This window comes from Lepisma saccharinum, chromosome 14 (assembly GCF_977018435.1).
Source record: "Lepisma saccharinum chromosome 14, izLepSacc3.1, whole genome shotgun sequence".
NCBI lineage: Eukaryota > Metazoa > Arthropoda > Insecta > Zygentoma > Lepismatidae > Lepisma > Lepisma saccharinum.
In genome coordinates, this window is record NC_139242.1 from 46,841,340 (window position 1) to 46,866,407 (window position 25,068).

Here is a 25,068-nt window from a genome sequence, read left to right on the forward strand (position 1 = left end):
TCACTGGTACTGCTTATTTGGACATGCTCCAGCAATGGTTCTACCCTCAACTGGATCGTGAGCAAAAAAGGAAAATCATCTGGCAACAAGTACGGAATTGGTTGAATGCTGTTTTTCCCCAACGATGGATCGGTCGTCATTGTGAGGATGACATGGCTCTTCTGCAATGGCCCCCCAAGATCTCCCGACCTCACCCCCTGCGATTTCTTTTTTGTAGGGGTATGTAAAGGATAGTGTATACGTGCCGGCCTCTCTGATTTGAGACGCAGGATTGATGCAGCTGTGGAGTCTGTTACACCAGACATGCTAGCTTCAGTGTGGGGAAGAAATTGCATACAGACTAGACGTGTGTAGAGTCACAAGGGGATCCCACATTGAACACTTGCAACTTGCGACAAAAAAAACTGTTTGAGTTACCCTTCCTTTTAAGGTATGTTTCATTTCTGTATTGTATATGTAATAGAATATACACTTAATTAAAACCCCGATATTAATTTTGGAACACCCTGTATTGCATAATTTTTCATGCTCTTACCAGTTGATCCTTCTTTAGGAACGCCACTCTGGGGCAAGAATTCATTACTTTTAATCCAATCTTGTATTAATTAATAAATTAAATGTTTCTTAGCTTATCTTAGTTGTATTCATGATTTTCGAAGCCCATATTTGAAAACACCTGAATTATTTTTAGTTTTGTTTAACCCTGGCTACCAAACAGTTTGAAAAATACTTTCCTAAAGTCATAAGTAGTCTGAAAAAAAATTTCCTCGAAAGATAAATTATCACCATGTTCTAAACTTACTGAATTCCTTTATAATCCATCTGCCATAAAGTCAGCAAGTTATTGCAAGATTGCAATTCACAAAAGAAGAAACAAGATATTAAGTGTAATTCAATCTATCTTTCCAGTAACTAATCCTTGAGCATGTGCAAATTTAAATCCCTCACAATCTACTATAGCAATCCCAACATGGGAGCCTACATTTAAAAAATAACCCTACTTACCTTTCCATACATAGTCTTAAAGGCAGCAGCAATTTTCTGCCTCTGGGCATTAGTTCTTCTGCCAAGGACTTGGATGATGGCATTTTCATCAGTTCCCAAGCCCTTCATCGCCTTACGAAGGATCTCTGCATCTGCATTGGCATCAAATGTGTCTGCAGGGACAATGGTTGGGGAGCCCTTAAAAAAAATAACTTTCACATTAACTTTTCCATCTATATTAAAATCATAGTAATTATTTAAAAGTGTGCATGTAATTACGACTTGGCTGGCTGTAGCGTAGCAATATATCGCAAGGCCCTGGGCGAGATTAGAAAGCGAGGCCCACATCCATTCTTTAATCCTTGCTTCATAGATAACAGGGGAGAGGGTTATTCGTCATCCCAGAGTTTTCGTGTACAATTCAAATATGACATGCCAGTTCTTTCCCTAAGTATTAATATATGATGCATAACTTTTTGCATAAGTGTAGAACAAAATGTTCGCACACGTGGAAGGTAGTAGGGACGATACACCACCTCTGAGGGCCGATTCTTAGCACAATGTTCTTTCCAATAAGTGATTGCACTTACCAATAAAGCTCATTACAGATGAAGATTAAGCAATCGTGCATGAAAATTTTCACAACAATACCAAAGTAACAAAAATAAAATTACTCTGGGGTGGTGCACCATGCCCCCGTTACCATGTTAAGGGTTAAATTGGAAATCTCAATGCGAATTGTTACTAAGCTTCAGGGATAAGTCAGCAAATTATTATATTTAAATAATAAGATATTACTGACGAAAATGATATTTAAGAAAGCTATAATCTAAAGCTGTAGGAAAGGAAGGAAGAAATTTAAATATTATCCAGCCCTCCTTGAGTTGAAAACAACACATACTTAAATGTTCTACATCTTGCTCTGTTACAATTGGGAGTACTTTATTGTTAACATATTAAAATCTGGAATGTTTTTATTTAAATATATAAGAATAAAAATGTCCAAGTAAGTTATCATGCAGTTTTACGTAAATATTTCAGAGGAAATAAGACAATATTATTTTCTTTTTTCAGGTTTCTTATGCTTAGGGTAAGCCTGCCTGTATGTTACACTCCTGATCTGATGAATTCGTTCAAATTATAACGTTCAACTAGAATTTAAGGACAGATAAAAACAATACTTTAATTTTTTTCCAGAAAAATTAGCCTTCCATATTCCTCACTTCAATTTTTACATTTTTTGTATCAACCCCATGGAATGCAAGGTCCCTTCAGGCACGAGGCCCTGGGCAGTCGCCCACCCTTTGCTACACTACTGTTGGCTGAAATACCTCTCAATATAATTTATTCTGATTGCCGTAGGGTTTCCTAACCCTCTGTGCTACAAGAACAGGTCCCGTATTCCAGGCAAGTTAAGGTGGTAGTGCAGATTAAAAGTAGGGATGGCATACAAGTATCAGTAAGTATAGGTTGGATTTTATTAAGTGATATCAACATTTTTGTCTTTTGTGGAAGCAGCAAAAATTCCGTGCAAGACTTTCATGTAGTCTAATTACCATCGAAATTATGCAAAATTCAAACCTTTCCATTAATTTCTCACCAATATTGTGTGAAAAATTGTTTTGTGACTACATAACAGGTATTTTAATATTTCTGATTCAACAAACTCTTGTCAATTGATGCTTATACTTGTAATGAAATACTCATCTAATTTTAATCAATATATTTTGAACAACTTTTAATCGTTATGATTTTCAAGCATCAGTACTGGTGTGAATTTGAACAGGTATTGATTCAGTGGTATCAGCTCAGCCCTAATTAATAAAAAAAGTAATTATGACCTCACATCTCTATTTGCATCATAGATGCAAGATATTATAGTCTAATGTAGTCAAAAAGCTTGTCTGATGTTTCAAGAAATGAAATATAAAACAAGCCTTGGCCCCCTAAGGGCTGTTGTGCAATGGAGTTCAGGTTAATTTCTGGACTGGAGTCAACTATTTATGGCATGCAAGTAGCATGCATGCCCTGCAAATTAGGCTGATCAAACCAAAAGCAGAAGTTTTAACCAATTGGCTATGCAGGAGCAGTATAGGCATAACCTGGCAGGGATAAGGGGGGGGGGGGGGGAGAACTTCTGGAACCTGAGGAGCAAAGTAACTCAATTCTTATGGGCTTCAAAATCCAAAAAAGGTGAAGCTCCAAGATTGATTGATTCCCCCACCCAAAATTTAAATCCAAGTTACGCCTATGGGAGCCCCTACAAATTGTCAATACATGTGAATGAAAAAACTTTCACATAAAGCTTTTATGAGAGGTCAAAAACTTGGCTCAGGCTGCATAATTTCAATATCATGCACATCCATTTTCTACTATGTACACACAAATTAGCACATGCAGAATGTGTTTTCCTGGTTACTTCCAGCATTTCCTGTCCAGAACAATTTTCTCATCCTGCTTATATATACTTACACGAGTAAGATATGTGGGCCAGGTTTAATATTTTTAGCATTATAATTTCACTCCTACATGATAACCGAGTTACTATTTATATTATTAGTTGGTTAGGATTGTTTAAGTTTGATTGCCTTTGAAGAGGCGTTACACCATTAAAACACTTGGCATAACTTTCCCAAGTCCAGGAGTGTGTTGATCTCGTGTTGGGTGAAAGAATGAAGTCTCTCATAGCTCATGAACACAAACATGTATTATAATAATGGATATTGTACACAAAAAACACAATTTGTACGAGGAAGTACCACCACTTGTAGCCATGCCACGTTCGCTCGCGCACACACACACACACACACGAAGACACTGAGTTCAGTCCTATTACATCATACATATGTTGCATACTTCACGTGGCAGTTCCACATTGCCATCTAGCGAGCAACTCTTAACATCATTTTTAATTATAATTATATTACAGTACTGAACAGCCTTTGTATTTCCATACTTTCCTTCACCTAAGTAAAAGTAGGATGTGACCATTTCCATAACATTTCACAATGTAATTAGCCTACTTGCAAATTAATACTTCCTTCATTTTAACAATACACAAAGTTCAAAATTACCCCACAATCATTCCCAGTATTCTAAACATGTTCCCCATCCTCCTACAAAACCATTACACAAATGGAACTGTGACCCAAAACTATTTTAAATAACCCCTTCAAGTTCTCCCTTTGGATGTGATTGCAAGAGTTGCACCACTTAAAACAGTGTGTTCGGTACAGGGGGGGGGGGGGTTCATGACATGCCTGCATCATGGGAATTTTTGGGGGGAACAGAATTTTATACCAATTCTATATATCTTCACACAAAAATGGGAGGGATTGTATCGTTTGATTGACTTGTTATTGATTTTTAATTTTTGTTATTGTGTATAGTTTTTCTACCTACCTGTGGGTGATCACGGAGATAGGGTTGAAATGAAACACCACCTCTTATGCCTTTAGAATAGATTTGGATGGAGGGGGGGACATGGTATTCACATTAATACAAGGTTAGTCGAGCAGACAAACTGTGCAGAATAAGATTGACTAACAATGGCAGTGAGACTAAAGTCGGCGGGAGTCGACCATGAGCGCTGAATGATCTCTCTAAATGAGATAATGCCATGGCATCCAGTGAAATTATTTGCACCCTATTAAATCAATATTGTTTTCAATTGAAAAAATTGGATCTAAAAATTTTCTTGCTCGCAATCTACTGGTTTTCTGTAATATACTGTATTTAAATAATGTGTGTTGTATATTTGTATTGAATAAGCTTTGAATATGTACACAATTTAGTGTTAGCTTGTTGCATATGTATTTTCTTATTTTATGTTGTTCCATGTTGCATGTGTGTAAAACATATGTTGTACATGAAAGTTACACATATATCTTCGGAATGCATTTATCATTCATTTTCTGTCATTCAAAAATACAGTTTGTGTGCTTGATTTCCATTATTAGCTAATGTGAAATTGACTTGAAAAAATATTTCAAATAGTTTGTTCAGAACAAATGCTTTAGTACAGACTTCTACCCCCTTTAATCATAATAACTACTACTAGTAATAATAATAATGTCATTATTATTATTGCTAAGTTTATACTGGTACCCCCCCCCCAGACAAAAATTCGTGGTTGCACCTCAGGTATTATATTTTTCCGCAAATTTTGTCTGACAAAATTATTTGAGTAATTACTTCAGCATAAACGGGGGAAAAATGTTCAACTCTTTTGGGGGGGAGCGCATCATGGGCCTTGGAGGGGGGGATGGGCACCCCTGGTTCAGTATGCATAAAAAATAATTTAAAACTGCAAGAATAAGATGTTAAAACTAACTTACCATGTAAGCGTACGCTGAACTCATCCTGAGATTTCAAAGCACCTAGAAGAAAAGAATTCAATGGTTTTAAAACAATGTTTTAGGTATGTCAATTAGAATTGCACAAGGAAAGACAACCCTATTCTAATATTTGGGGCTCATTATAGCCAAATTGTTAGTGCTCTTGCCTATGGTGCAATCGATCTTGGTTTAGATTCCTGGTGAGTACTTCTAGAAAAGTAGTGAGCTCCAGTCTCGAAAGCCAGAAAATAGCACCGATGGTACTCATGCTCTGGCCATGTGCTAAAACATGAAAAGCTGCTTGGTATGCATTGGCTCTCAAAAGGACTGCGGCATAGTGTTTAATTTAGTTCTCTAATATTTATTTAACATCACCAATTAATCTCCAACTACATCAGTTAACAAGATTTGTCATTTACTTGGACACCATTGCCCAATGTGAAAATTATTTTGGATCTCTTGCTTTAAATGGACTATGGAATATATAAGGCAATCTCACTTGTATTAAATTACCCCATGTACGAGCAGAAAGGACAATAATATTCAATAAGGCTCTTCAGTATGTCAATTTAGACATGTAACATGTTATTTATAACAGATAAAGATATTGGACTTCCAACCATTGGAAATTGGGCCAGGCTAATATCTTTAAAACAGCAATTAGGTTTTGAATGATGCAATGGTATCTAAAAAGTAATTCATTTTTTACACAGAATTTCAAGGTTACAATTAATAACCTGCGTGCATCGTTATGTCATCCAGAGAAACGTGTTAAAAAACTTGTTAAATTGTGGAGTTTTCACATAATACTTATACTATCTGCATAAAACATGCAAAATTTTCCATTTTCTCGGAGGTACGGGGGAACACCGGCAACGGTGAAACATTTCAGATAGCAATATGTATCGCCGCATATCTAACAGTCAGAAATATATCAAGAAAACCAGACCTTGAAAAATTCAACGTGGACAAACAGGTTGAAAACATTTATAAAAATTAATACGAAGCACATAAGCGTATTTCGAACTCCTAGTGTTAACATTATAATTTAATGCATAGACTCATTCATCTGGAAAATCACAGACAATTTATGCCATTTCAAACTCATGCAACAGGTGAAGTCATGCAAAAAATACGCATTGCAGAACAATTATGCGCATCTAAACTTTACTTAACACTATAATAGAATACAGTATGTATCAAAGACTTATACATGGTATATACACACACGTAGTTAAAGATTACTTACCGAAGAAACTGATACAAGAAACAACACTCCTGCTAACACAGACCGCTTTATTCGACTCGAGGAAGAAGTGTAAGCAAGAATAACGTGTAGTAGCCACGCCTCAAATTATGACAGTGTTACCAACTGGTGTTTTGCAAAGTTCCATATCTAGCTGCAGGATCGTTACACCACAAGTATCCATAGATGTATTCTAGTCTAAATTCGCTGGCACGGATAGGAAATAATGTTTTTCCATAATTATCCATATTCCAAAATTCACAATTTAAGCCAATTTGTCGTTCATTCTGATCAGTAGAGTTGAGCAAAATTTTTGATGAGGAGTGTAACAGTGGCGGCTGGCCAAGTGCAACAAGTGCAGATGTTTTCACCTAATTTTCAAATTAATATTGACATTTTTCATTTGCTTATTAAATTAAACTATTTCCCAGCAGAACGCACACGATAATACTCAAATAACACGCCGCTCGGCGCTACGCACGTATTGAGTTCGTCCCAACCCAAGAGCAAACACCGCTAGGTTGCGGAAGACTTAGCCGGTTGTCATGGCAACGGTGACGTCACCTAGCGTTGGCCTTGAACATGGTGTCGCCCTCTACGTGAATCAGTTCTCTCGTCGGAGAAAACATCGCATCCAGTGCTTGTGGCAAAATCTTCGCGTTCTCGCGAGATCTTGTTCCGCGTGTGTGTTTCGCGTTTCCTATCGTGTGTTGTGTTCATGTGTTGAGCTGTGGTTTCTACAATGAACCCAGTAAATGACTTAGTGTGTAATTTGTTGCAGACACCATTTTCCAGATGGACGGATGAAGACAAAAAAGGCGTTTTAAATTGGGGGGGGGGGCACTGGCACTTACTATTTGTTTTCATTGCCTATAAATATACTTCTTCACCTGTTATTTTAGGCACGAGCCGCTACTGGAGTGTAATAAATTTCGCCCCAAAATAGGCCTTTTCGACGATAATACAAAAAAAAAAAAACGAAAAAAACGAGAAAAGGATTGTAGCTAATCTTGTAACAGGGATTCGAACATAGGATTTTTTATCATGTTACAAAACCGTTGTACACCACACAAAACAGTCAACACACAGCCTATCATTATCACTCACTACTACCATTTTGCTATTGGCATTCTAAACTTATACATAGTGAAATTACTATGAGTTGTCAACACTGTAAATTGTGTGACAGCTCCTTGCTCATGCCAACATGACTTACAACGAGTCACAATGAATGAGTCAAAGTTTCTTGCAAAAAAGGTTACGTTTCTCGTAAACATTTTTTTCCTTACATTTGTCATTCATTGTCAATGAGTTGTATCTGTAAGAAAAGCCATTATAACTCCCTCATACATAGTTTTAATTTTAACGAAAGACATCTTATGTTTACTGCGGTGCGCAAACTTTTAAAATCGTAGCTTATTTATGGAGAAGCAGTTTGCGTGTGATAAGGCAAGTAAGACCCGGATCAGATCAGCCTGGCGAAGGAACTGATCCAAAGCGTTGGATTCAGGCACGTAGCCAGAGGGAGAACTTAAGGGGCTGGATCCCCCCTCCGGAATCCTTACAAATATCTAATTTAAGTGGTGTATAGTGGTAATTCATTTTACAAGATTAAACATCTTGTATAATAATTGTAAGTATTAGTAAATTCATTTTCAGGGCTTCTACCCTATACTTTTTCGCCTTTAGATGTCCGCTACTGACAACGGATGAGGCCCCTCGAAAAAAAAATCTGGCTTCGGACCTGGTTAGATTTCATTCAAATATATCCTTCACCTTTAGTTTGCGCAGTGAATCACGATTTTGAAATCGAAGGTTCCGAGTTCGAGACCCTGCCTAGATATGCGTGTTTCTTTGTGACTTCCGCTTCATCAGTTTCATCCCATCATCACTCAACCTCATCGTCCTCAAAAATTCGGGGCAAGTAAAGGCAATTAATTCATAAATATTCATGTCATTATTTCAACGCAATGAGAAACATAAATGATGGGGAAGGGGAAGTATTACTCAATTAAAACTAATTAAATACAAGTTTGACAGTGGTTCAGAATGTACACTAATATACTCTTGAGATTTTGTTGCAATGATAGCACTCTAGTTCATAACTTACCGACCGTGTTTGTGTTACCAAGTAAACCAAAACTGAAGGTGTTGATGAAACAAAGGCGAAATGCACAGAGAAATCGCTCAGACTGAAAGTTTTCTGGCAGACTTCTTGGCTTGGGGGAATTAACACTCCACCGCCACGTCATAGGGGGAAAATCGCATGTTGCCTTGCACTGTTTGTATTACCAGGCCAAGGACGCAATGGAAAAGCTGCTTCAAGCACTGGCAGCATATCCTCTGGTTGCATACTTTCTACATTGTCTGGACATGATTTTCTTGTCTCCCTCTTACATAGGCGTGCGCACAGGGGGACAAGGGGGGGCAATTACTCCCCTTTCATGGTCGTCCGCAGATTTTTCCCACGGAGGGACAAGTAGAGTATTTTTCCATGGAACATATTACCCCGATAATAGTGTTGCCTCCTCAAAAAACATCATCTGAATTTGAAATTATCGCATACGTGTGAAATATATAGCTACTTTTAGGTTGACATTCGATTTCTAAGGGGGAGGTGTGCCCTTCCTCAACCCCCCTTCCAGACGTCCCACATTATTGTACTTTTACCTAGAAATTTAGTGGAGAGGAATCTTGTCGCCTTTATTAAACGATTGAGTATTTTCAAGCCGATTAACGTTCAAAGCTACCACGGGGGAAGGGGGTACAGTGGTGCAATCACAAGGGGCAATGGGGGGCAAACATTGAGGTAAAAGAAAGCAAGACTAGTAGAATCTAAGAGTATCAGGACAAGAGGATTCTTAAGATGAAATTAGTTTTCACGTCTTTCTTGCATTATTTCTTCCAGACGGCCAAGAGCACCTGTTGGGAGACACAGAGGGCAATTGCCCCCTCGATATCAAATTTTATACAAATGAAAATACATTCCGTAAAATTTTCTTGCTCGCAATATCTGCTTTTCCTACAGTTTTGTTAAGTTCAGAACAGTAGTTAGGAGGCGGTGGGAGTTGGCCCTGGGCTCCGAACGATCTAAATGGAAAAAAATATAGAAGATAATGCTACACAAAGGAAACGAGGAGAGAGGAAACGAATAGGGACAACAAATGAGAGGAGAAAAGAGAGAGCGAAAGGGGAAGAGGAAAAGTAACGGAGGGAAGAAAAGATAGGACAGATGTGGATAGCAGAAGTAATGAGGAGAAAGGGAAAAATTGCGAGGAGAGATGAGAAAAATGGAGCAGAGAGAAGAAGAGAGAAGGGAAAAAGATGAGAGGAGAGGAGGAGACGAGAAGAGGAGAGTTGAGAGTAGAGTAAAAGAGAGAACATGAGAAGAACGAAAAGAAGAGGAGAAGAGTGCAGTGGAGTCGGAAATGTAAGACAGGAAATGAGATGAGAGGAGTGGAGAAGAATGGGATGGAGACAAGAGGCGAGAACAGGAGGGAAGGCGATATGACATATAAGCAGAGCAGAAGAAGGGGAGAGAAGAAGGAGAAGGAGAGAAGAGAATGGAGACCACTAAAAACATGAATGTAGTTTTAATATTTATAAGAATTATCCAATTTTTCTCCACTTTTCGGTTCGTTGAAATGGAGATTTTGTTATCCCCCTCCTTCCAATCGTTAATTCTAAACTACTGATATATTTTTTAGTTTTATAGAATAATACTTGGTTTTATTCCTTTCGCGTATTTCATAAATATCTATTGTGCATATGGCAACCCTGAAATTGAGCCTAACTCTACACGCAACCCACCAGCGCCTTACGTAATTTTGGTTGCCTAGTTTAAAACTTTTGAGAGACACTGTACAAGTACAAGTAAAAATGCACAAAGTATTCTAAAAATGATTGCATTTTTCTAATCTAAACGTGGAAACTACGTACTTGCAAATGTACTTGGAATAATGCCAATTTTGCGCACCTTGATGAGCATGAGTCATGTATGTATTTTTTGTTTTCGAAAAAACCATTAACATTTCGTGATTTATGTGATGCTATATTTTTCTGATAAAATATTTTCATAAACAGTAAAAATAAATTTAAATGTGGAAACACAATAAAGACTTCATATTTCTTTCAGTACCGAGCGCATAAAGTAAAACCATATCAAACTTGGATAACACACCACACCATGCTACAGAGCAAGTCGCTGTACGGTAATCCTCCGTCCAAGTTTATTCAGCGACTGTTGACGTAACACGATCGATGGCTTGGTAGACTGAAAAGCATTGCATTTCATTTAACTCCATAAAAAAGAACCACATGTCAACGTATTCCGAGCAAGTGGGGGATAACTCGCAAGACCCGAATGATCTATTCATATCATTCATTCTCTTCTGTTTCTGTTTACGGAAGAGAAATCATACTGAAGAAACAAGAATGTCCAAAAACGCCCTAATATCTTCTGCGCCATAAAACGTTGTTATTACAGTAAAAAAATATTATTAAGACCAACTTAACACTGTTTTATGATATTTCACATGTCTGTGAACGAACGTTGCAGGAAGACTATTCGTCCTAGCACGAAGAACCATAAGGCCGCATCATGTTGTATATTATGTGTATTATAGGTCCTACCTGCCCTCAGAAATTATAGTTCCCCGACCAGATGCTTCACTATATAGAAAGATATGCAAATTTGCTGTAATTATCGTAAGACTTAGAATTTTAGTGTTCTTACATTAGAAGTTATTTAATGAAATTATAAGCAATAAAACTCATTATTAGACAAATGGATTAGGGTAGGCTCGGCCTTCGTACCTCATAGGAAGCTTCGTCACTGGTTATTTAACGCTCCTTTATCTACCGTTACGTACCCACGCAGGCATGGCTTACGAGTCTTTTAATGAAAGGTTAACGAAATGATGCTCCGTTACTTGCAACAATTTATCTCGCCTGAATAACAATGGCGCACATTGCACATGCAAAAACAACAATTTACATAAGTACATTCATTTCCAGTTCGTTACGATTGTAACCTTAGGGTAACAATCTCCCGTTAGGCCTGGTCTAGGTCAAGATTTATTTAGCAAGATTTAACCACGTAAGCATGTTCATTAGCTACGGAAAGACATCTTGCGTCATCCTTATGTCATCAAATATCGATCTTTCATTTGATATCTGGCAATGGCATAGAATCACATGTATCTTCTGTACGCCCCCCTTGTCACCAGTTGGAGTAAGGATGGCCTTGTAATAAAAGGGTCTCGGATTCGATCCCCAGTGAAGACGCATTGCACAGTTCTTCGGATCTCACTTAAGATAACTAACTAACTCTCTAGCCTTCTTAAACCCGAAGGTTCATGGCTGCAGCAATACAGGCCTTCCATCTGTCCCTATCTTGAGCAAGATCTATACTCTTTTCCATCCCTACCGATTTCCTTTAAATTATTTCACAATTAGTCCTTAAAATAAATGAAAAATCAGGTAGATACCCGCTTGATATGCCTGAATAAGTTGTATAATAAAGTAATTTTGGTTTTGAAATATTATACATTTTAGTTTACCAAAGACTAGAGACAGAGTCTTGAACACCAAACCTCGTCTCGTCTCGATGTTCTTTCGTAATGTTGTCTCGTGCTTGGTGCAATCTACAGTATGGATCGAGTTTGAGTTTGTGTGTACAGTTTAAAGTGGGATCCGAACCACTGTGTGCCTCCATCGGGTATCCGAACCCGGGATCCCATGATTACATAAGGCGCCAATGAAGATCGAGCAAGGGTTAAAGAGTATCTTAATGAATAAATGAAATTCATGTTTTGGAAGAACTAACGTTGTTTCATTTCGGAGAGGGAGATGAAATTTTTCAGCGCGACTCTGTATCTCTAGCTAGAAAACACCATGATTGCATCACAATAATTTTAACGCCTCTCTGGTGGCGTAGTGGTAACGTTGTAGTCTTGTCATCAAGGATCCCAGGGAAGGGGGCGGGGGGCTCACTGCACAGTGGTTCGGGCCTCACTTTAAACTGTGGGTCCAGTTCTCATTACAAAAAGTCGAACAATAAATTTAATATCAACAAGTGACGGTAAAATTACCTTTTGGAAATATCGAGATTATTTCGTGGAGTTCCTTTGTTGTAAGTTCACTTTATGCTCAAATCAAGGACGTATTTAGGAGGGGTGCAGGGGGACCCCTCCAAAAGGCTTACCAAGTACTAAAATTAAATAACCAAAATATACGGTATTTGTTTCATTTATTGTATAATCGAAGGTTGTTCATTTCCACCGAACTTACACGAAGGCAAGGATTAGATTGGGATCATACGGCTTTGAATTGACAATACCTTTGAATATTTATGCACATTAATATTTTATGCATATTATTATAAGCAGTAATCAGAAACTTTGATTTTCATTAACTGGATCTAGCATCCTTTTTTTGTTATTCAATAAAAGTTCCATTTTTAATTTTCTTTAATAGTCCTTACAAGGTCAGTTGTTTTTATTCAAATTTTAGCGATTTCAATTATACGTAAGCTACATACTGAATACCCGCTGTCAGAGGCGTCTCGTGAAATCATGCTGCGCATAAGTCAATTGTGGGGAAAAGGACAGCCTGCTCTGCGACGACATTCATGAGCATTTCTACATTCTAATTTCTTCATATATGAAAGTATTTATTTTGGTAGTGTCTGCTGCCACGTACTTTTTCTGCTGGAACCTCAAAAAAGATGCGCGTGGCAGCAAACTCTGTCTTTGTTTTATTGTGATTTCATCATGCTATGTATGCAATTACGTCTGTAACACATAATACTGTGAAGTTGTAGCGATTATTTTCACATAAATGTTTTAAGATTAGCTCCCTTAGCATTATTCTATTAATAAACCTAAATGCTCTCGTAGTTAGGTTAGGTTCCGTTAGCATTAAAATAATATCGCTAAACGCTTTCTAAAGAAAAAGGTTCTAAATGACCTGTACATTCATTCCCACTAATCATAAAGTTTCATTTTTCTCGTCTTCATCTGTTCTTAAGATTTGTAACATCCTTTTAGCTAGTGTTGCCCACGAGACGAGACTTTGGCCTGTCTCGTCTCGTGGAAATGCTGTGAAATGCTGTCTCGTCTCGAAAATATTCGGTTGTCTCGGGACACATGATCAATCTCGTCTCGTCTCGAATTTTTAAAAGCCTGTCCCGTCTCGTCCCGTGGGCAACACTACTTTTAGCAGACGAATTACGTGGCAGCAGCAAATTTGACGCTTATTCTTACTGCTGACACGTGCGTGGCAGCAGACTCGGCCATTTATTTTACACGAGAGCGCTGAACTAAGCTTATATTACATTTCTTGGATCTGAACTGACGCATGCATCAATTGTGGGAAAATAATTATTACTTTATTTCACTTCAGATCCAAGAAATGTAATATAAGCTTAGTTCAGCGCTCTCGTGTAAAATAAATACTTCTCCTATATGAAGAAATTAGAATGTAGAAATGCTCATGAATGTCGTCGCAGAGCAAGCTGTCCTTTTTCCCACAATTGAGGCATGCGCAGCATGCACCGCATGCGTTCACGAGACGCGTCTGCCTGCTGTTATATCTGTTATGTTTACCTATTCATGTAATAATAACAATACCAATATTAATTCATTTATATATTTTAATAATTCTGATTGTGAATAAACCTACAAATTATATCAACGTATTAATTATATATATTATTATTATTATTGATTCAGTTGGTTTGGACCGATCCCGAAATATTTTTCTAGATACATGGTCCTGAAATAGGCCCATCGTGACTGGAGTGGATCTACAGTTTGAAGTGGGTCCGAAAAGTACAGTCAATGGTAAAGATAATGGTAGGCAAATTGTCCACCGCTATTTTCACTAATTTTTTATTCTACATCCTGTTGTTTTAAGGAATGAAAATATGTTGGTTCGAAGCAGACATTGTTCTCTGCTTATTGACGTCTTTATTTCAATTAATTGTCATCACATTGTGTGATTCAAACCGAATGAAAATGGTGGTGGACAATTCGAATACTGTTTCTTTTGCCGTTGGGTTTACCTCCACCAGGAATCGAACTCGGGAAATCTTTCGTGGAGGACTGGAGTCCAAACCTTCTAAGAATACACCTTGGTGTCTACAAAACTTCGTCTCGACTGCAAACGTACTTTTTCAGGGTCAAATACGACCAAAGAGCACTTTACAACAGAAATAATTGCAACTTACACGACAATATACCACGTTAATTATTTCAACCATGTCAATGTGGTCGCCACAAAACCATAACAGGCAGTACGTTGAACCTCCCTTTGCACAAACACCAACATGGCTCTTTTTTATTCTTTCATGGATATCTTCGAAAGGAACCACACGTTTTCTGCCAAAGAGATGAAAAGAAGAAGGACGCAATGCCATTCGATGACTGGGCAATATGAACAAGCAATGATAGTCACGGCCCGGTGGTCTGAAAGGGTATTGTTCGGGCCGTTATGATGTGAAATTGAAAGTCACTTTCTCCCGGAACTCGCGTGCCTTGTGGTAGACGAAAGAAACTTCGTAACCTAAGCTCATCGACTTCTCTTGGGGAATTCCTAAGCCAGTGTCTGCCTCCACTGCGGAACTCCCGCCTTTTCAGCAACATATTTCTTCTTGCCGCTTTATTTTGTAGTCCACTCGCTTCTCGGCTTAACTAACATTCTTCGTCCATACGTAATAGAGTGGTGGGTTTTTCTTCAATGTTGAATTTCAAATGTATGTTAATTACTATGTTTTACGGCCAACGTATACTTCGATACTACGTTACACAACTTGATTTTTAATGAGCTTGTTTTCGAGTAGGAATTAAGTTGTTTTCTTCTCACCTCAAAATAATATTATCGCTTCATTTGTGTTTGTATTGCATTTTTTGGTTATTTGACGTTGCTTCTCTACTTTTTTGGATTCATCACGATGCCAACAACAATAATTAAGTTCACTTTATATTCACAGGGGCTAATCCGGACAGGACCTACAGTTGAAACCGAGATCAGAACCACTGTACAATGTGCTTACACAGGGAATCGAACCCAGAACCTCTTGATTACCACATTCCATGGGGCTTGGGGGGGCTCGAGCCCCTCCAATGTTAACGATGTGGGGGCAGAGCCCCCAAATAATTTTTCTTATGAGGATCTAATGTATTATTTTGCTTCTCTTGTGAAGTTTACTCTGAATTGTGCCACATGATCTTAACTTTAAATACACATTTGAAATGTTCTAGACCATCAACTTTGGGGGGCTGAGACCGCTAAACCATCAACTTTGGGTGGGGGGGCTATGACCAGAGACAGCAAAACACATGACTTATTACTATATACTAAGTATATAATTAGGAGTATTGTTAACATTTTTACTAAAAAGAGTTTCAAAAGACGATGTGCATGAACTAGGGGAGTGGATGGGACGTTGGGGCTACAAATGGCTCTCACATGACATTCAGAACGAGATCATTGATATATTAGAGAGATCTGTTTTGCGCTCCTTGGTAGCAGATATTAAAAGTCGGGAATATTTTGCTATTATGGTTGACGAAACTTGTGACATATCCATCCGTGAACAATTGGCATTCTGCATTCGAACTGTGAATGAAAATTTTGATATTTTTGAGGAATTCATGGGCTTTTACTAGATTCCGAAAACTGAAGCCAAAACTTAAATAAGGGAGGGAGTGAGTCATTAATTAATTTACTTCAGTGATCAGAGGCCCCCCCCCCCCCCCGCCAATAATTTTGGCAAGTCGGCGCCCCTGCTCACAGCTCGAATTATTTGGAACTAAGAAAGACCAAGTGGCGTGCTCGAGGGAGAGGAGTCATGCAGGTGTGTTCTGTGTTCTTCTTCGGCGGTTTTGGCTGCTAAGAATTTTCCTCTCTTTTATTTTTTCTTCCCCTAAGTTCTTCCCGCTCTTCTTATCTCCATTTTACTCCTCTGTTTCTCTATATCCTTCTTTATTTTCAATCTTTCTTCTGCCCCTCTTTCTACATGTTTATTTTTTCTATCGTACTCTGATTCTCTGTAACTCCTCTGTCTTTATTTTCCCCTCTCTATTCCTCTGTTACCCTATATCTCCCCTCTTCTCTACTATCATTATCTTTCTCTCCTTCTTCGTCTGTCATATATATCTTCTCCTTTTACTTTCCTCTCTTTATCTTTCTGTTTCTGTACTTCTCTTCCTTTGTTCTTTCCTCCATTTTTCTTATTCGTTTTACACCTTTCTTTCTCTCACCGTTTCCTCTGCTTGTTCTTCTCTTTCTACTCTAAATAATCCTGAAATTGCCTGCTATTTGAGTTGATAAAATGGTGGCCATTGCACTGTGGGCTAACCCGATCTCATCCTCCCGCTGTGGACATTCATATGTATCTCTCCTTTTCAGCCTTTCTCGTAAAAATACATCCAATACGGGAAAGATTGATAACAACATAGAACTGGCTGCAGAAAAAAACAAAGATGATCCACTTCCCACGTTATATCTCCCCTTACGAGAGCCCTGGGCATGCTACTTCATTCACTAATATTTCATTGAATTATTTAAATAAACCACCTGGAGAAATCTTATTAATTTTGTACTTGCTAAGTATATTTTATTTAATTTCGTTTGTCCACAACTCTGTGGATGAGTCATGAACAGACGAAACACCACAGAAAGCAAAGTAACGAAGAAGAAGAAGAAGGCCAGTAACTAATTCGGAGAGCCTCTCGGATTCAATACCAAGTAAAGCCCATAACACAGTAGTTCGAATCCTACTTTAGACTGTATGTGCAGCCCCGATTAGCTTATTCGAGCATAAAGTGGACTTACTCAAACTACCAAACTTTTACTAAATCGGGATTCGAACCAGAGTTCCGTTGACGTCAACAACCTCTACACCATGAAGACAACCGTATGTACAAATTGTCAATTATTTTGACTAGAATGATTATTCTAATTCGTGGGGTCAACCTCCGTAGCGGGGTGTGTAACGCAGAGCTACTACATCAGGGGTCACGGGTTCGAATCCCGGCCTGGGCAGGGTTGTCCTTTGTGAGTGCCTCTTCATCGATTTCACCATATGATCACTCATACCCATCTTCGTGAATAATCAAAAGAGGCAGAAAAGCAAAGTAAACTAACCAGTTCAATCAATCAAATCTATTTCGTGGGAAACTTTATTCTGCATTTACTTTTAAATAATAACCGCTATATTGAATGCTAAACATCATAATTGTTGCCTCAACTCTATCTGAAAATCTTAATAACAACAACAATAATGATTATTATTTATTATACTATCGAAATGCTACTACAATTTCCAACTAAACATGATGTATAGTTTAATGATGAACTACGTGACAGTCAAATTGAAGAGAGGCTTTTGCTTGTATCTTAAGTATAGGTAGGTATGTATTGAAAGTACGGAATACGGTACCCAAGAGCCAAGACGTATTCAATTGCAACATGCTTGAGTTTCATGCTAGCTGCTTGACGACCTTGGAGAAATTATAGCTCTTCCTTCCATTAGTTCCCCCCACCCCCACCCATGTCCCCCAGTTTTCTTTTTCTGCTTGCGTTTGTAATTCTCGGAAAGTTACACAACGTATCTTTTAGATATTAGCGACCTTCTCCGTGCGTGTGTAGGGAAGGAAAATAACCATAAACGAAACTTGAACTCTTGAACCGCAGGTCATTGTGAATTTTCTCTGATCCTCATTTTGTTCATCGTGATGTTTAACCTAGAATTGATGCTTGTTGCTTATTTGATTGCAGATAGTAGTAAGGTAACAGAGAGGATGTTATTCTAGATAAACTTTTCAATTTTTAAGTCTACTTTATGCACAGATAGGCTAATCGGGACTGGACTTACAATTTAAAAATAGATTCGAATGACTGTGCGATATGTGCCTCCACCGGGGATCGAACCCAAGACCATAATAAGATGACAGCTTTACCATTACACCATCCGAGAGGCCCTCATACTGCTTGGATAGGTTCTTTACTGCATATTTGGTCACATAATAAATGATTTGTTTTTAATAAAAGAAATTTCAATACGCCACAAAAATTGTAGATGAATGTTATGTTTTGCCTGAATAAGGTTGACATGGAGATTGGTGCTTTCTCTCTATCTCTCCTCGCTATGATCGGCTGGCTTCTCTCCTTTCTTTCTTATGCCCCCTTCTCCCTTGTTTTTCTCTTTTTAAATTTAAAAAAAATCTCTGTTCTTCTGGGCAGGTCCGCCTTTAGCAGTGTGCGACTCTTGCTGCCGCTCAGGTCCTTGCAATTCCGATATATGTCTATGGAACGTAAACTTGAATCAGTATTCTAAAAGATTAAAAAGAGGTGGGAAAGAAGATGCACCATCAGGTATACTTTAGAAATATTTTTCGTACCTGCACATAACGTTCAATACTCCACGAATTGGGCGAAAGGAGTTTGTTTCATTCTGTCTGCTTTCTGCTAGCATTATACCCGCTTCCGTGTAGAGAACTAATGCCATGTTAACCCAGAGAAAAAATAAATGTCGCTGACAACCATGAATCTGTAGTGCCTGGCTGCATACAAACACAACAAAGTATGCTTTTCGACTACTCGTAGAGTTAAAACAAGTCCTCAAATAGCAAAATTGTTGTCTAGAAATGCCTTAATGTTGTCTACACGGTATCAGTTTTTGTGGGTGGGATGTGATGACGTCACACACACATATTGGTGCATAGAAAATCGCCACTTACATACGCTATTGGAAAATATCATTTTACTGCGATCAATTGGTAGACGAAGAACAGGAAAATCTTTACCTCATTTGTTTGTCTTTCAAAGCTTTCGAATAAAAAATGTTCGATGCCTTTACTCCAAGGATTTCTCCCAGGTATCCACGGAGTGTGTTGAAGAGAGGATGGATAAACCCCAGAGCCATTTATGTAGGGACTTGTTATGTTTATATATTAAGGCTGGTTTACATTGCTCGAGTGAGCGGCAGAGTTACTGGGACGAGTTACTGGCCTGTCTGCTCGACTCGGCCCTTCTATGGCGAGTAGCTGTTTACACAGTTTCTACTCGGCTCCAGCAAAGTGGGATAGTGGCTGCAGCTGTTTGGTGCTCTTTTCACAGATTGAACACATCGACGTCGTTGTCGATTAAAAAAAAAGTTCTGAAACGGTTTACACACTCTTTTTCACGATAAATGAATACAATAATGCACAAGGACATGTCTGGAAATAAAACTAATTTATTTGATTTTTCTATTTTCGATCATTCTTGGTAAATTCCTTATTTTTAATTTTATTTCTCCTACGCTAAATACATCAAGTCTCATCTCTTCAACTTCATACACCCGTAGTTTATTTTGTTTGTTCCTATAATCGACACAAATTCCATGGACACTCACAGACAAAACACAACACAGACTCTATTCTGTCCTCAGAAAGCGTTTACTCGGTCGAGTCGCTGTCCTCCGTGGACAGCCACTTGACTGTCCTGACTACTGGAGCGAGTACTGGCTCCAGTGCTCTCCCCAGTTGTTTACACGGGGAGAGTAACTCGCTTTACCCTACTAGATCCAGCTACTCTCCCGTCTACTCGACCAATATAAACCAGGCTTTAGAGTAGCACTTCATGAGAAGTGGAAGTTGGCTATATTTTCACTCTTCTTCGTGGATGTAGTTCGCACAGAACCTCGCGTTTCCTAACGGTGACCCAACCTTGTCATTCTTATTTCAATCGCTCTAATACTTATTCTACTGCGTGGTAATTTCTATTCGTTCTTATTCCTTCGAAGTTGTCCTATTCGTGCTCAATCCATCCCTTCGCGCAAATTCAGTAACAGCACTTCGGTTTTATTCTTTCAAATTTGTGTTTATTATAAGAAAACGTAATGCACCTAACCTTTTGTGTCTTCTCTCTTTCTCCCCAACTTATTACACTGGAAAATAATTGTATCCACTTACTGGTACCTTTTAAATAACAAATTAAACATGAATTTCTCCATGTCTAAATTTTGAATCCAGCAGAAAGCAAAGAAATTTCCAGGTTCGACCACCTTACATCCTCAATGTCGCTATTAGCCAAAAGTGGCAGAGAAGGAACATAGAAAAATAAGAAGTCGAAGCGAGATATGAAGTCACCATTATTTTGAAATATGCTCAACGGCAGAGGGAAACCCTTCTTCCGCTTCTAATAACGCTTTCGCTAAGAAGGTTGGATGTGATGACGTCACCAGTGGTCAGAAGTAGCGAGGTACTTGTAGCGTCGCTACTATACCTAGCTACAAAATTTGTAGCTGTAGCTGTAGCGACACTACATTTTGAAAATTGTAGTTGTAGCGGTAGCGAAGCTACAAAATTCCTGTAGTTGTAGCGAAAATTTCGTTACAGCTACTTTTTTCCTCAGCATTTTGAGGTGAATTTTGAATGTGGCAACAGCGTCAGAAAAAATCGACAAAAACCCTTAATTTTGCAGGAGGTTCATAAAGACAGTCTATTACATGGAGATACAGATTATCTAGATTGTATATTATAAGTATTATCTGCTTAATTTATTTAATTAGTATCTGAAGAATATATGAATATATTCCTGCTAACAGTTACTTTTTTTTAGCTGCATCGCTCTTTTGGGGAGAAACATGCCTCGTTTGCTGCACCACGGGAAAAAAATGCCTCGTTTGCATCACCCCCGGAACAAATCCTGTAGATATTCATGGTGTAAGATACACCAAAATGTCATTAATTGCTGTGTAAGACACAACTTGCAGTGCAAAAACGAGCGATAGATTTTTCACTGCACTGACAAGGGAATAGTGCCAGCAATAAATGGCTCAGTACGTTAACAGCATTGATCATAGTCAGTATATAGGATCTCACCAGCAAGAAATTGTTGTTACAAGAATGATAGAGTTTCTGGAATTACAATTATTTTCGCGATAGTATTTGTTCACAAATTTTAAAATTACAAATTACATTTAGAACACTCAGGTTTACACGACAGTTTCCTCAATAATTTTATCATATTGCAAAAAGTATGTACGAGTTATCGACTTTCCTGCAGAAATGACCATTTTCTTTAGTTAATATACATAGTTTTCAAATTTATGTATTTCTCCTACTTTTGCGTCACGTTTCTGTAACTTTTGCTAATCATGACATCATCATCATCATCATTCTTCGCTGTTTCCTGCCTCTGGCTGGGTCGGCATAGAAGTCAAGCCTCTCCATTTTTTCCTGGTCTTTCACAACTCCTCTCTTTCCTAACACTCTCCACTATCTGCTCTTTCCACCGACATCTTGGTCTCCCCCTTGGCCTTATTCCCACTCCTCGTGCATTGTAAGCTCTTACTGGTAGTCTTTCTGCATCCATTCTCTTCATGTGTCCGAACCATCTCATCTGTGCCTGATCTATTCTGTCCTGAAGCTTCACTACACCCACTGTCTGTCGGATCTCATCATTTCTTATTCTATCCCATCTAGTCTTCCTCAAAAGACTCCTTAAAATGTAATCTCCACTGCCTGCATCTTTTCTTTGTCTCTCTATGTCATTGTCCAAGTCTCTGCTCCATACGTAATTATTGGCACATAGTATGTGTTACATATTACCTTCTTGCATTTCATAGGCATATCCCTGTTCCATATTAATCTTCGAACACTTTGATATAGTCCACCACCCATTTGTCCTCTTCTGTTTACCTCCTCTTCTATTCTTCCACTTCTCTCAATCTTGACAATGAGGATGAATGGTTTATTTAATTATTCTCTTATCTATTGTCGCTTTCTGCCACTTTCGGCTAATTGTGAGAACGAGGAAGAATGATGAATGATGAGCAGTGTGGGGAATGGAGGATCTCATCCTCCCAACTTGGCGCCTTTCCTAGTTTTTGTTTTGAGTCCATTTTATGCATAGATAAGCTGATCGAGATTGGATCCGAACCACTATGTGCCTCCGCTGGGTATCAAACCTGGGACCCTTTTGTAGTCAAAGGGCTCCAGGTACTTTTAATTCAAAATGCTGACTTCATATCAGTCTATAAAATATGAAATATTTATTCTCAAGAAAAATATGTTGATGTGAACATAAATACTAATTCATGATGAAAGTTGTGCGAATTACTCACATTTATAATAAAAATATATTAATAACTTACGTTTTGCGAGCAGTTGCGTCCCGAAACGTCGTTGAAGCAATATAGATACCCGCAAAACGTAAGTTATTAATATATTTTTAGAACATAAATACGTAATCCTACCAAATTTTATTTGTGTATAGTTGTAATAATTAATTTGGGTAACACCCTAATTGCAATATTCATATATTCAATTTGAATTGATATGCCACTTGCATAGGTATGGTATTCTCAAAAACTATAGTAAAAATAAGTAACTGAAGTAACACTGCTATCAAAATTATCGAATGGCTGGAATCATGATAATAAATAACAGAATCTATTTATCAATAGATGGGGATTTTTTTAATACCCATATGGTTGTTTTTCATTTTTTTATGCAGAAGTAGCGCAAATAGTAGTGAAGTAGCGAGTAGCGAACAGGAGTAGCGTAGCGAGCTACTTCTTGGTAAATGTAGCTGTAGCTGTAGCGAAGCTACATTTTGGAAGAGTAGCTGTAGTTTTAGCGAAGCTACTTTTAAAATGTAGCGTTATGATCACTGGACGTCACACACACGCACACGCTGATGCATGGATGTAATGATGATGTAAGTTACCACTTACTGTAACCAATTGGCAGACAAAAATAATTTTGCCTATTTTGTCTCTCTAAGACAAAATACATATATATAGCGTTCCTGCTTTTCATATCTCATTCAATTTCATGTAATTCTGCAGTTTTCACCACGACAGACTAACACATTCATACGTTGCCATGGATTGGAACCTTAAACCTCCTGGCGATGTAGCAGCAACGTGCACCATTCCAAGTGTTGTATAAATAATTATGTCTGTAGTTATTGTGTTCGTGTTAGCTCAGGTTCCATCATGACAGAATTATTCTGGTTTGATACAAGACTGGGCCACAGCAAAAGCAATCCTCCCTGTTAAATCAGAAATAGCCTTTTAAGGGATGAAACTCATTTCTGGGATCGAAATGACTATGCAATTCTTGCTGACACCTGTTATTAGCACAATCACAATTGGCGCTAGCTGTAGGGAAGGATGTTTACCTGCATAACGTCAACCGTGAAAGGGTATAAAATACTCGACTTACCACTTCCCACACTCGTAGTTTTCTGTCTAAGGACCCTGTAATATTCAATCAATTCCATTTTTAACTGTTCATGTGTCCAATTTTTCAGTGGACGTCTCTGGATCTTCCCTAGACGTACCATAGAACTGAATAGATTCGAAAGCCCCGGAATGCATGAAGCGTGACTGGGCCATATTTTGTGATCAAACTGGGGCTGTCTGTTCGTCCACTACTCTAGATTTGCTTCTGGTTATGATCATGCGCTTTGGGGGTAGAAAACGAAATTGGGGTTGGTGAGTGTATTCTCGCAAAATCTAAACTTCGAAAATTCTCGTTCCGCTAACCTCTTGATTACATTTGGAGACCGATTCAACTTATCCGGACTCACACTGTGCGATGCATGTTAGACAGAAGTACTATTGCCCTATTGAAAACTAAATGACATACATGGCCCTAACTCTACCACTAGATGTGGCGGCAAGAATTGTATAGATCATTCACATCACCTCCAAAAGCAGGTCTTGCCAACTGCACGAGGTAGAACCTGGGCTACCAATACATAATCCTCCAGACGCTCTGTTTATATATCCTACTTGGCTCTGTAACTACACACATCGACACCTTTCCCAAACACATCCTGTGTTAGGGGACTACTGACTGATGACAAGTTAGAAACGAATAGAACACTCTGAGGACAGAGACAGAACCAAACTGAACCATTACAAGAAGAAACTGAAAGCAGTGATCTAAAGTCCAAAAAATCAGCATGTATAAACCACGCATTGCTGAAATTCTGAGTGATGTACAAACTGAATAATGTAGCACAACGTACTCACGTGAATTCCCACACAGGCGATGCTACCTCAAAAAGCAAAGGTTCCTAACTGAACTATAAAGTCTTCTCATGAGAAACTATCTCCGACCTGTGTATCAACATGTAGTGAAAACGATAAGACATTCTTCCACTTTCACCTCTGTTCTTTTACAACCTATTAATTGCAGATGGCCGCAAGCCTAGTGGGAAATCAGACATAAATGTTCTTGTAGTGGAAACTGAGCTCTTTTGTCTGCCTGCCGGATTTTCTACGCACCCGAGGGAAACAATGAAACCAGCTTTTATTGCCTTCAGTAATGAACCAAGGACAAGGCTCGCCAAGTCTGAAATTCTGCTTATTGACTTGCATACATGTGCTCAAATTGCTAGATTAGATAAAACAAGAGCTTTCTTTATGTATTAGCACTAGAACGTGTCTGAATAGAGGGTAATCGTAAGCGTTGAATGAATGTTTATACGCACATG

General features: G+C 38.4%; 1 protein-coding gene across 4 annotated transcripts in view; it reads right to left on the reverse strand.

The window, feature by feature from the left end:
- LOC145998851 (annexin B9-like) overlaps nt 1-24,757 on the reverse strand; it is a 40,500-nt gene extending 15,743 nt beyond the window's left edge. Inside the window, exons 1-3 of one of the 4 annotated variants that reach the window (XM_083135522.1) lie at nt 24,605-24,757; nt 5,322-5,363; nt 1,006-1,182 (exon numbers count right to left, since the gene is read on the reverse strand). In XM_083135522.1, coding sequence (XP_082991648.1) covers nt 1,006-1,182; nt 5,322-5,345 — 201 coding nt within the window. In that variant the 5' untranslated portion in view covers nt 5,346-5,363; nt 24,605-24,757. Of the gene's footprint in view, nt 1-1,005; nt 1,183-5,321; nt 5,364-6,570; nt 6,692-8,677; nt 8,745-24,600 lie in introns of those variants that run through there. The other 3 variants (XM_083135523.1, XM_083135524.1, XM_083135521.1) reach the window with 3 other exon arrangements.
- Between the last annotated feature and the right edge of the window lie 311 nt (nt 24,758-25,068).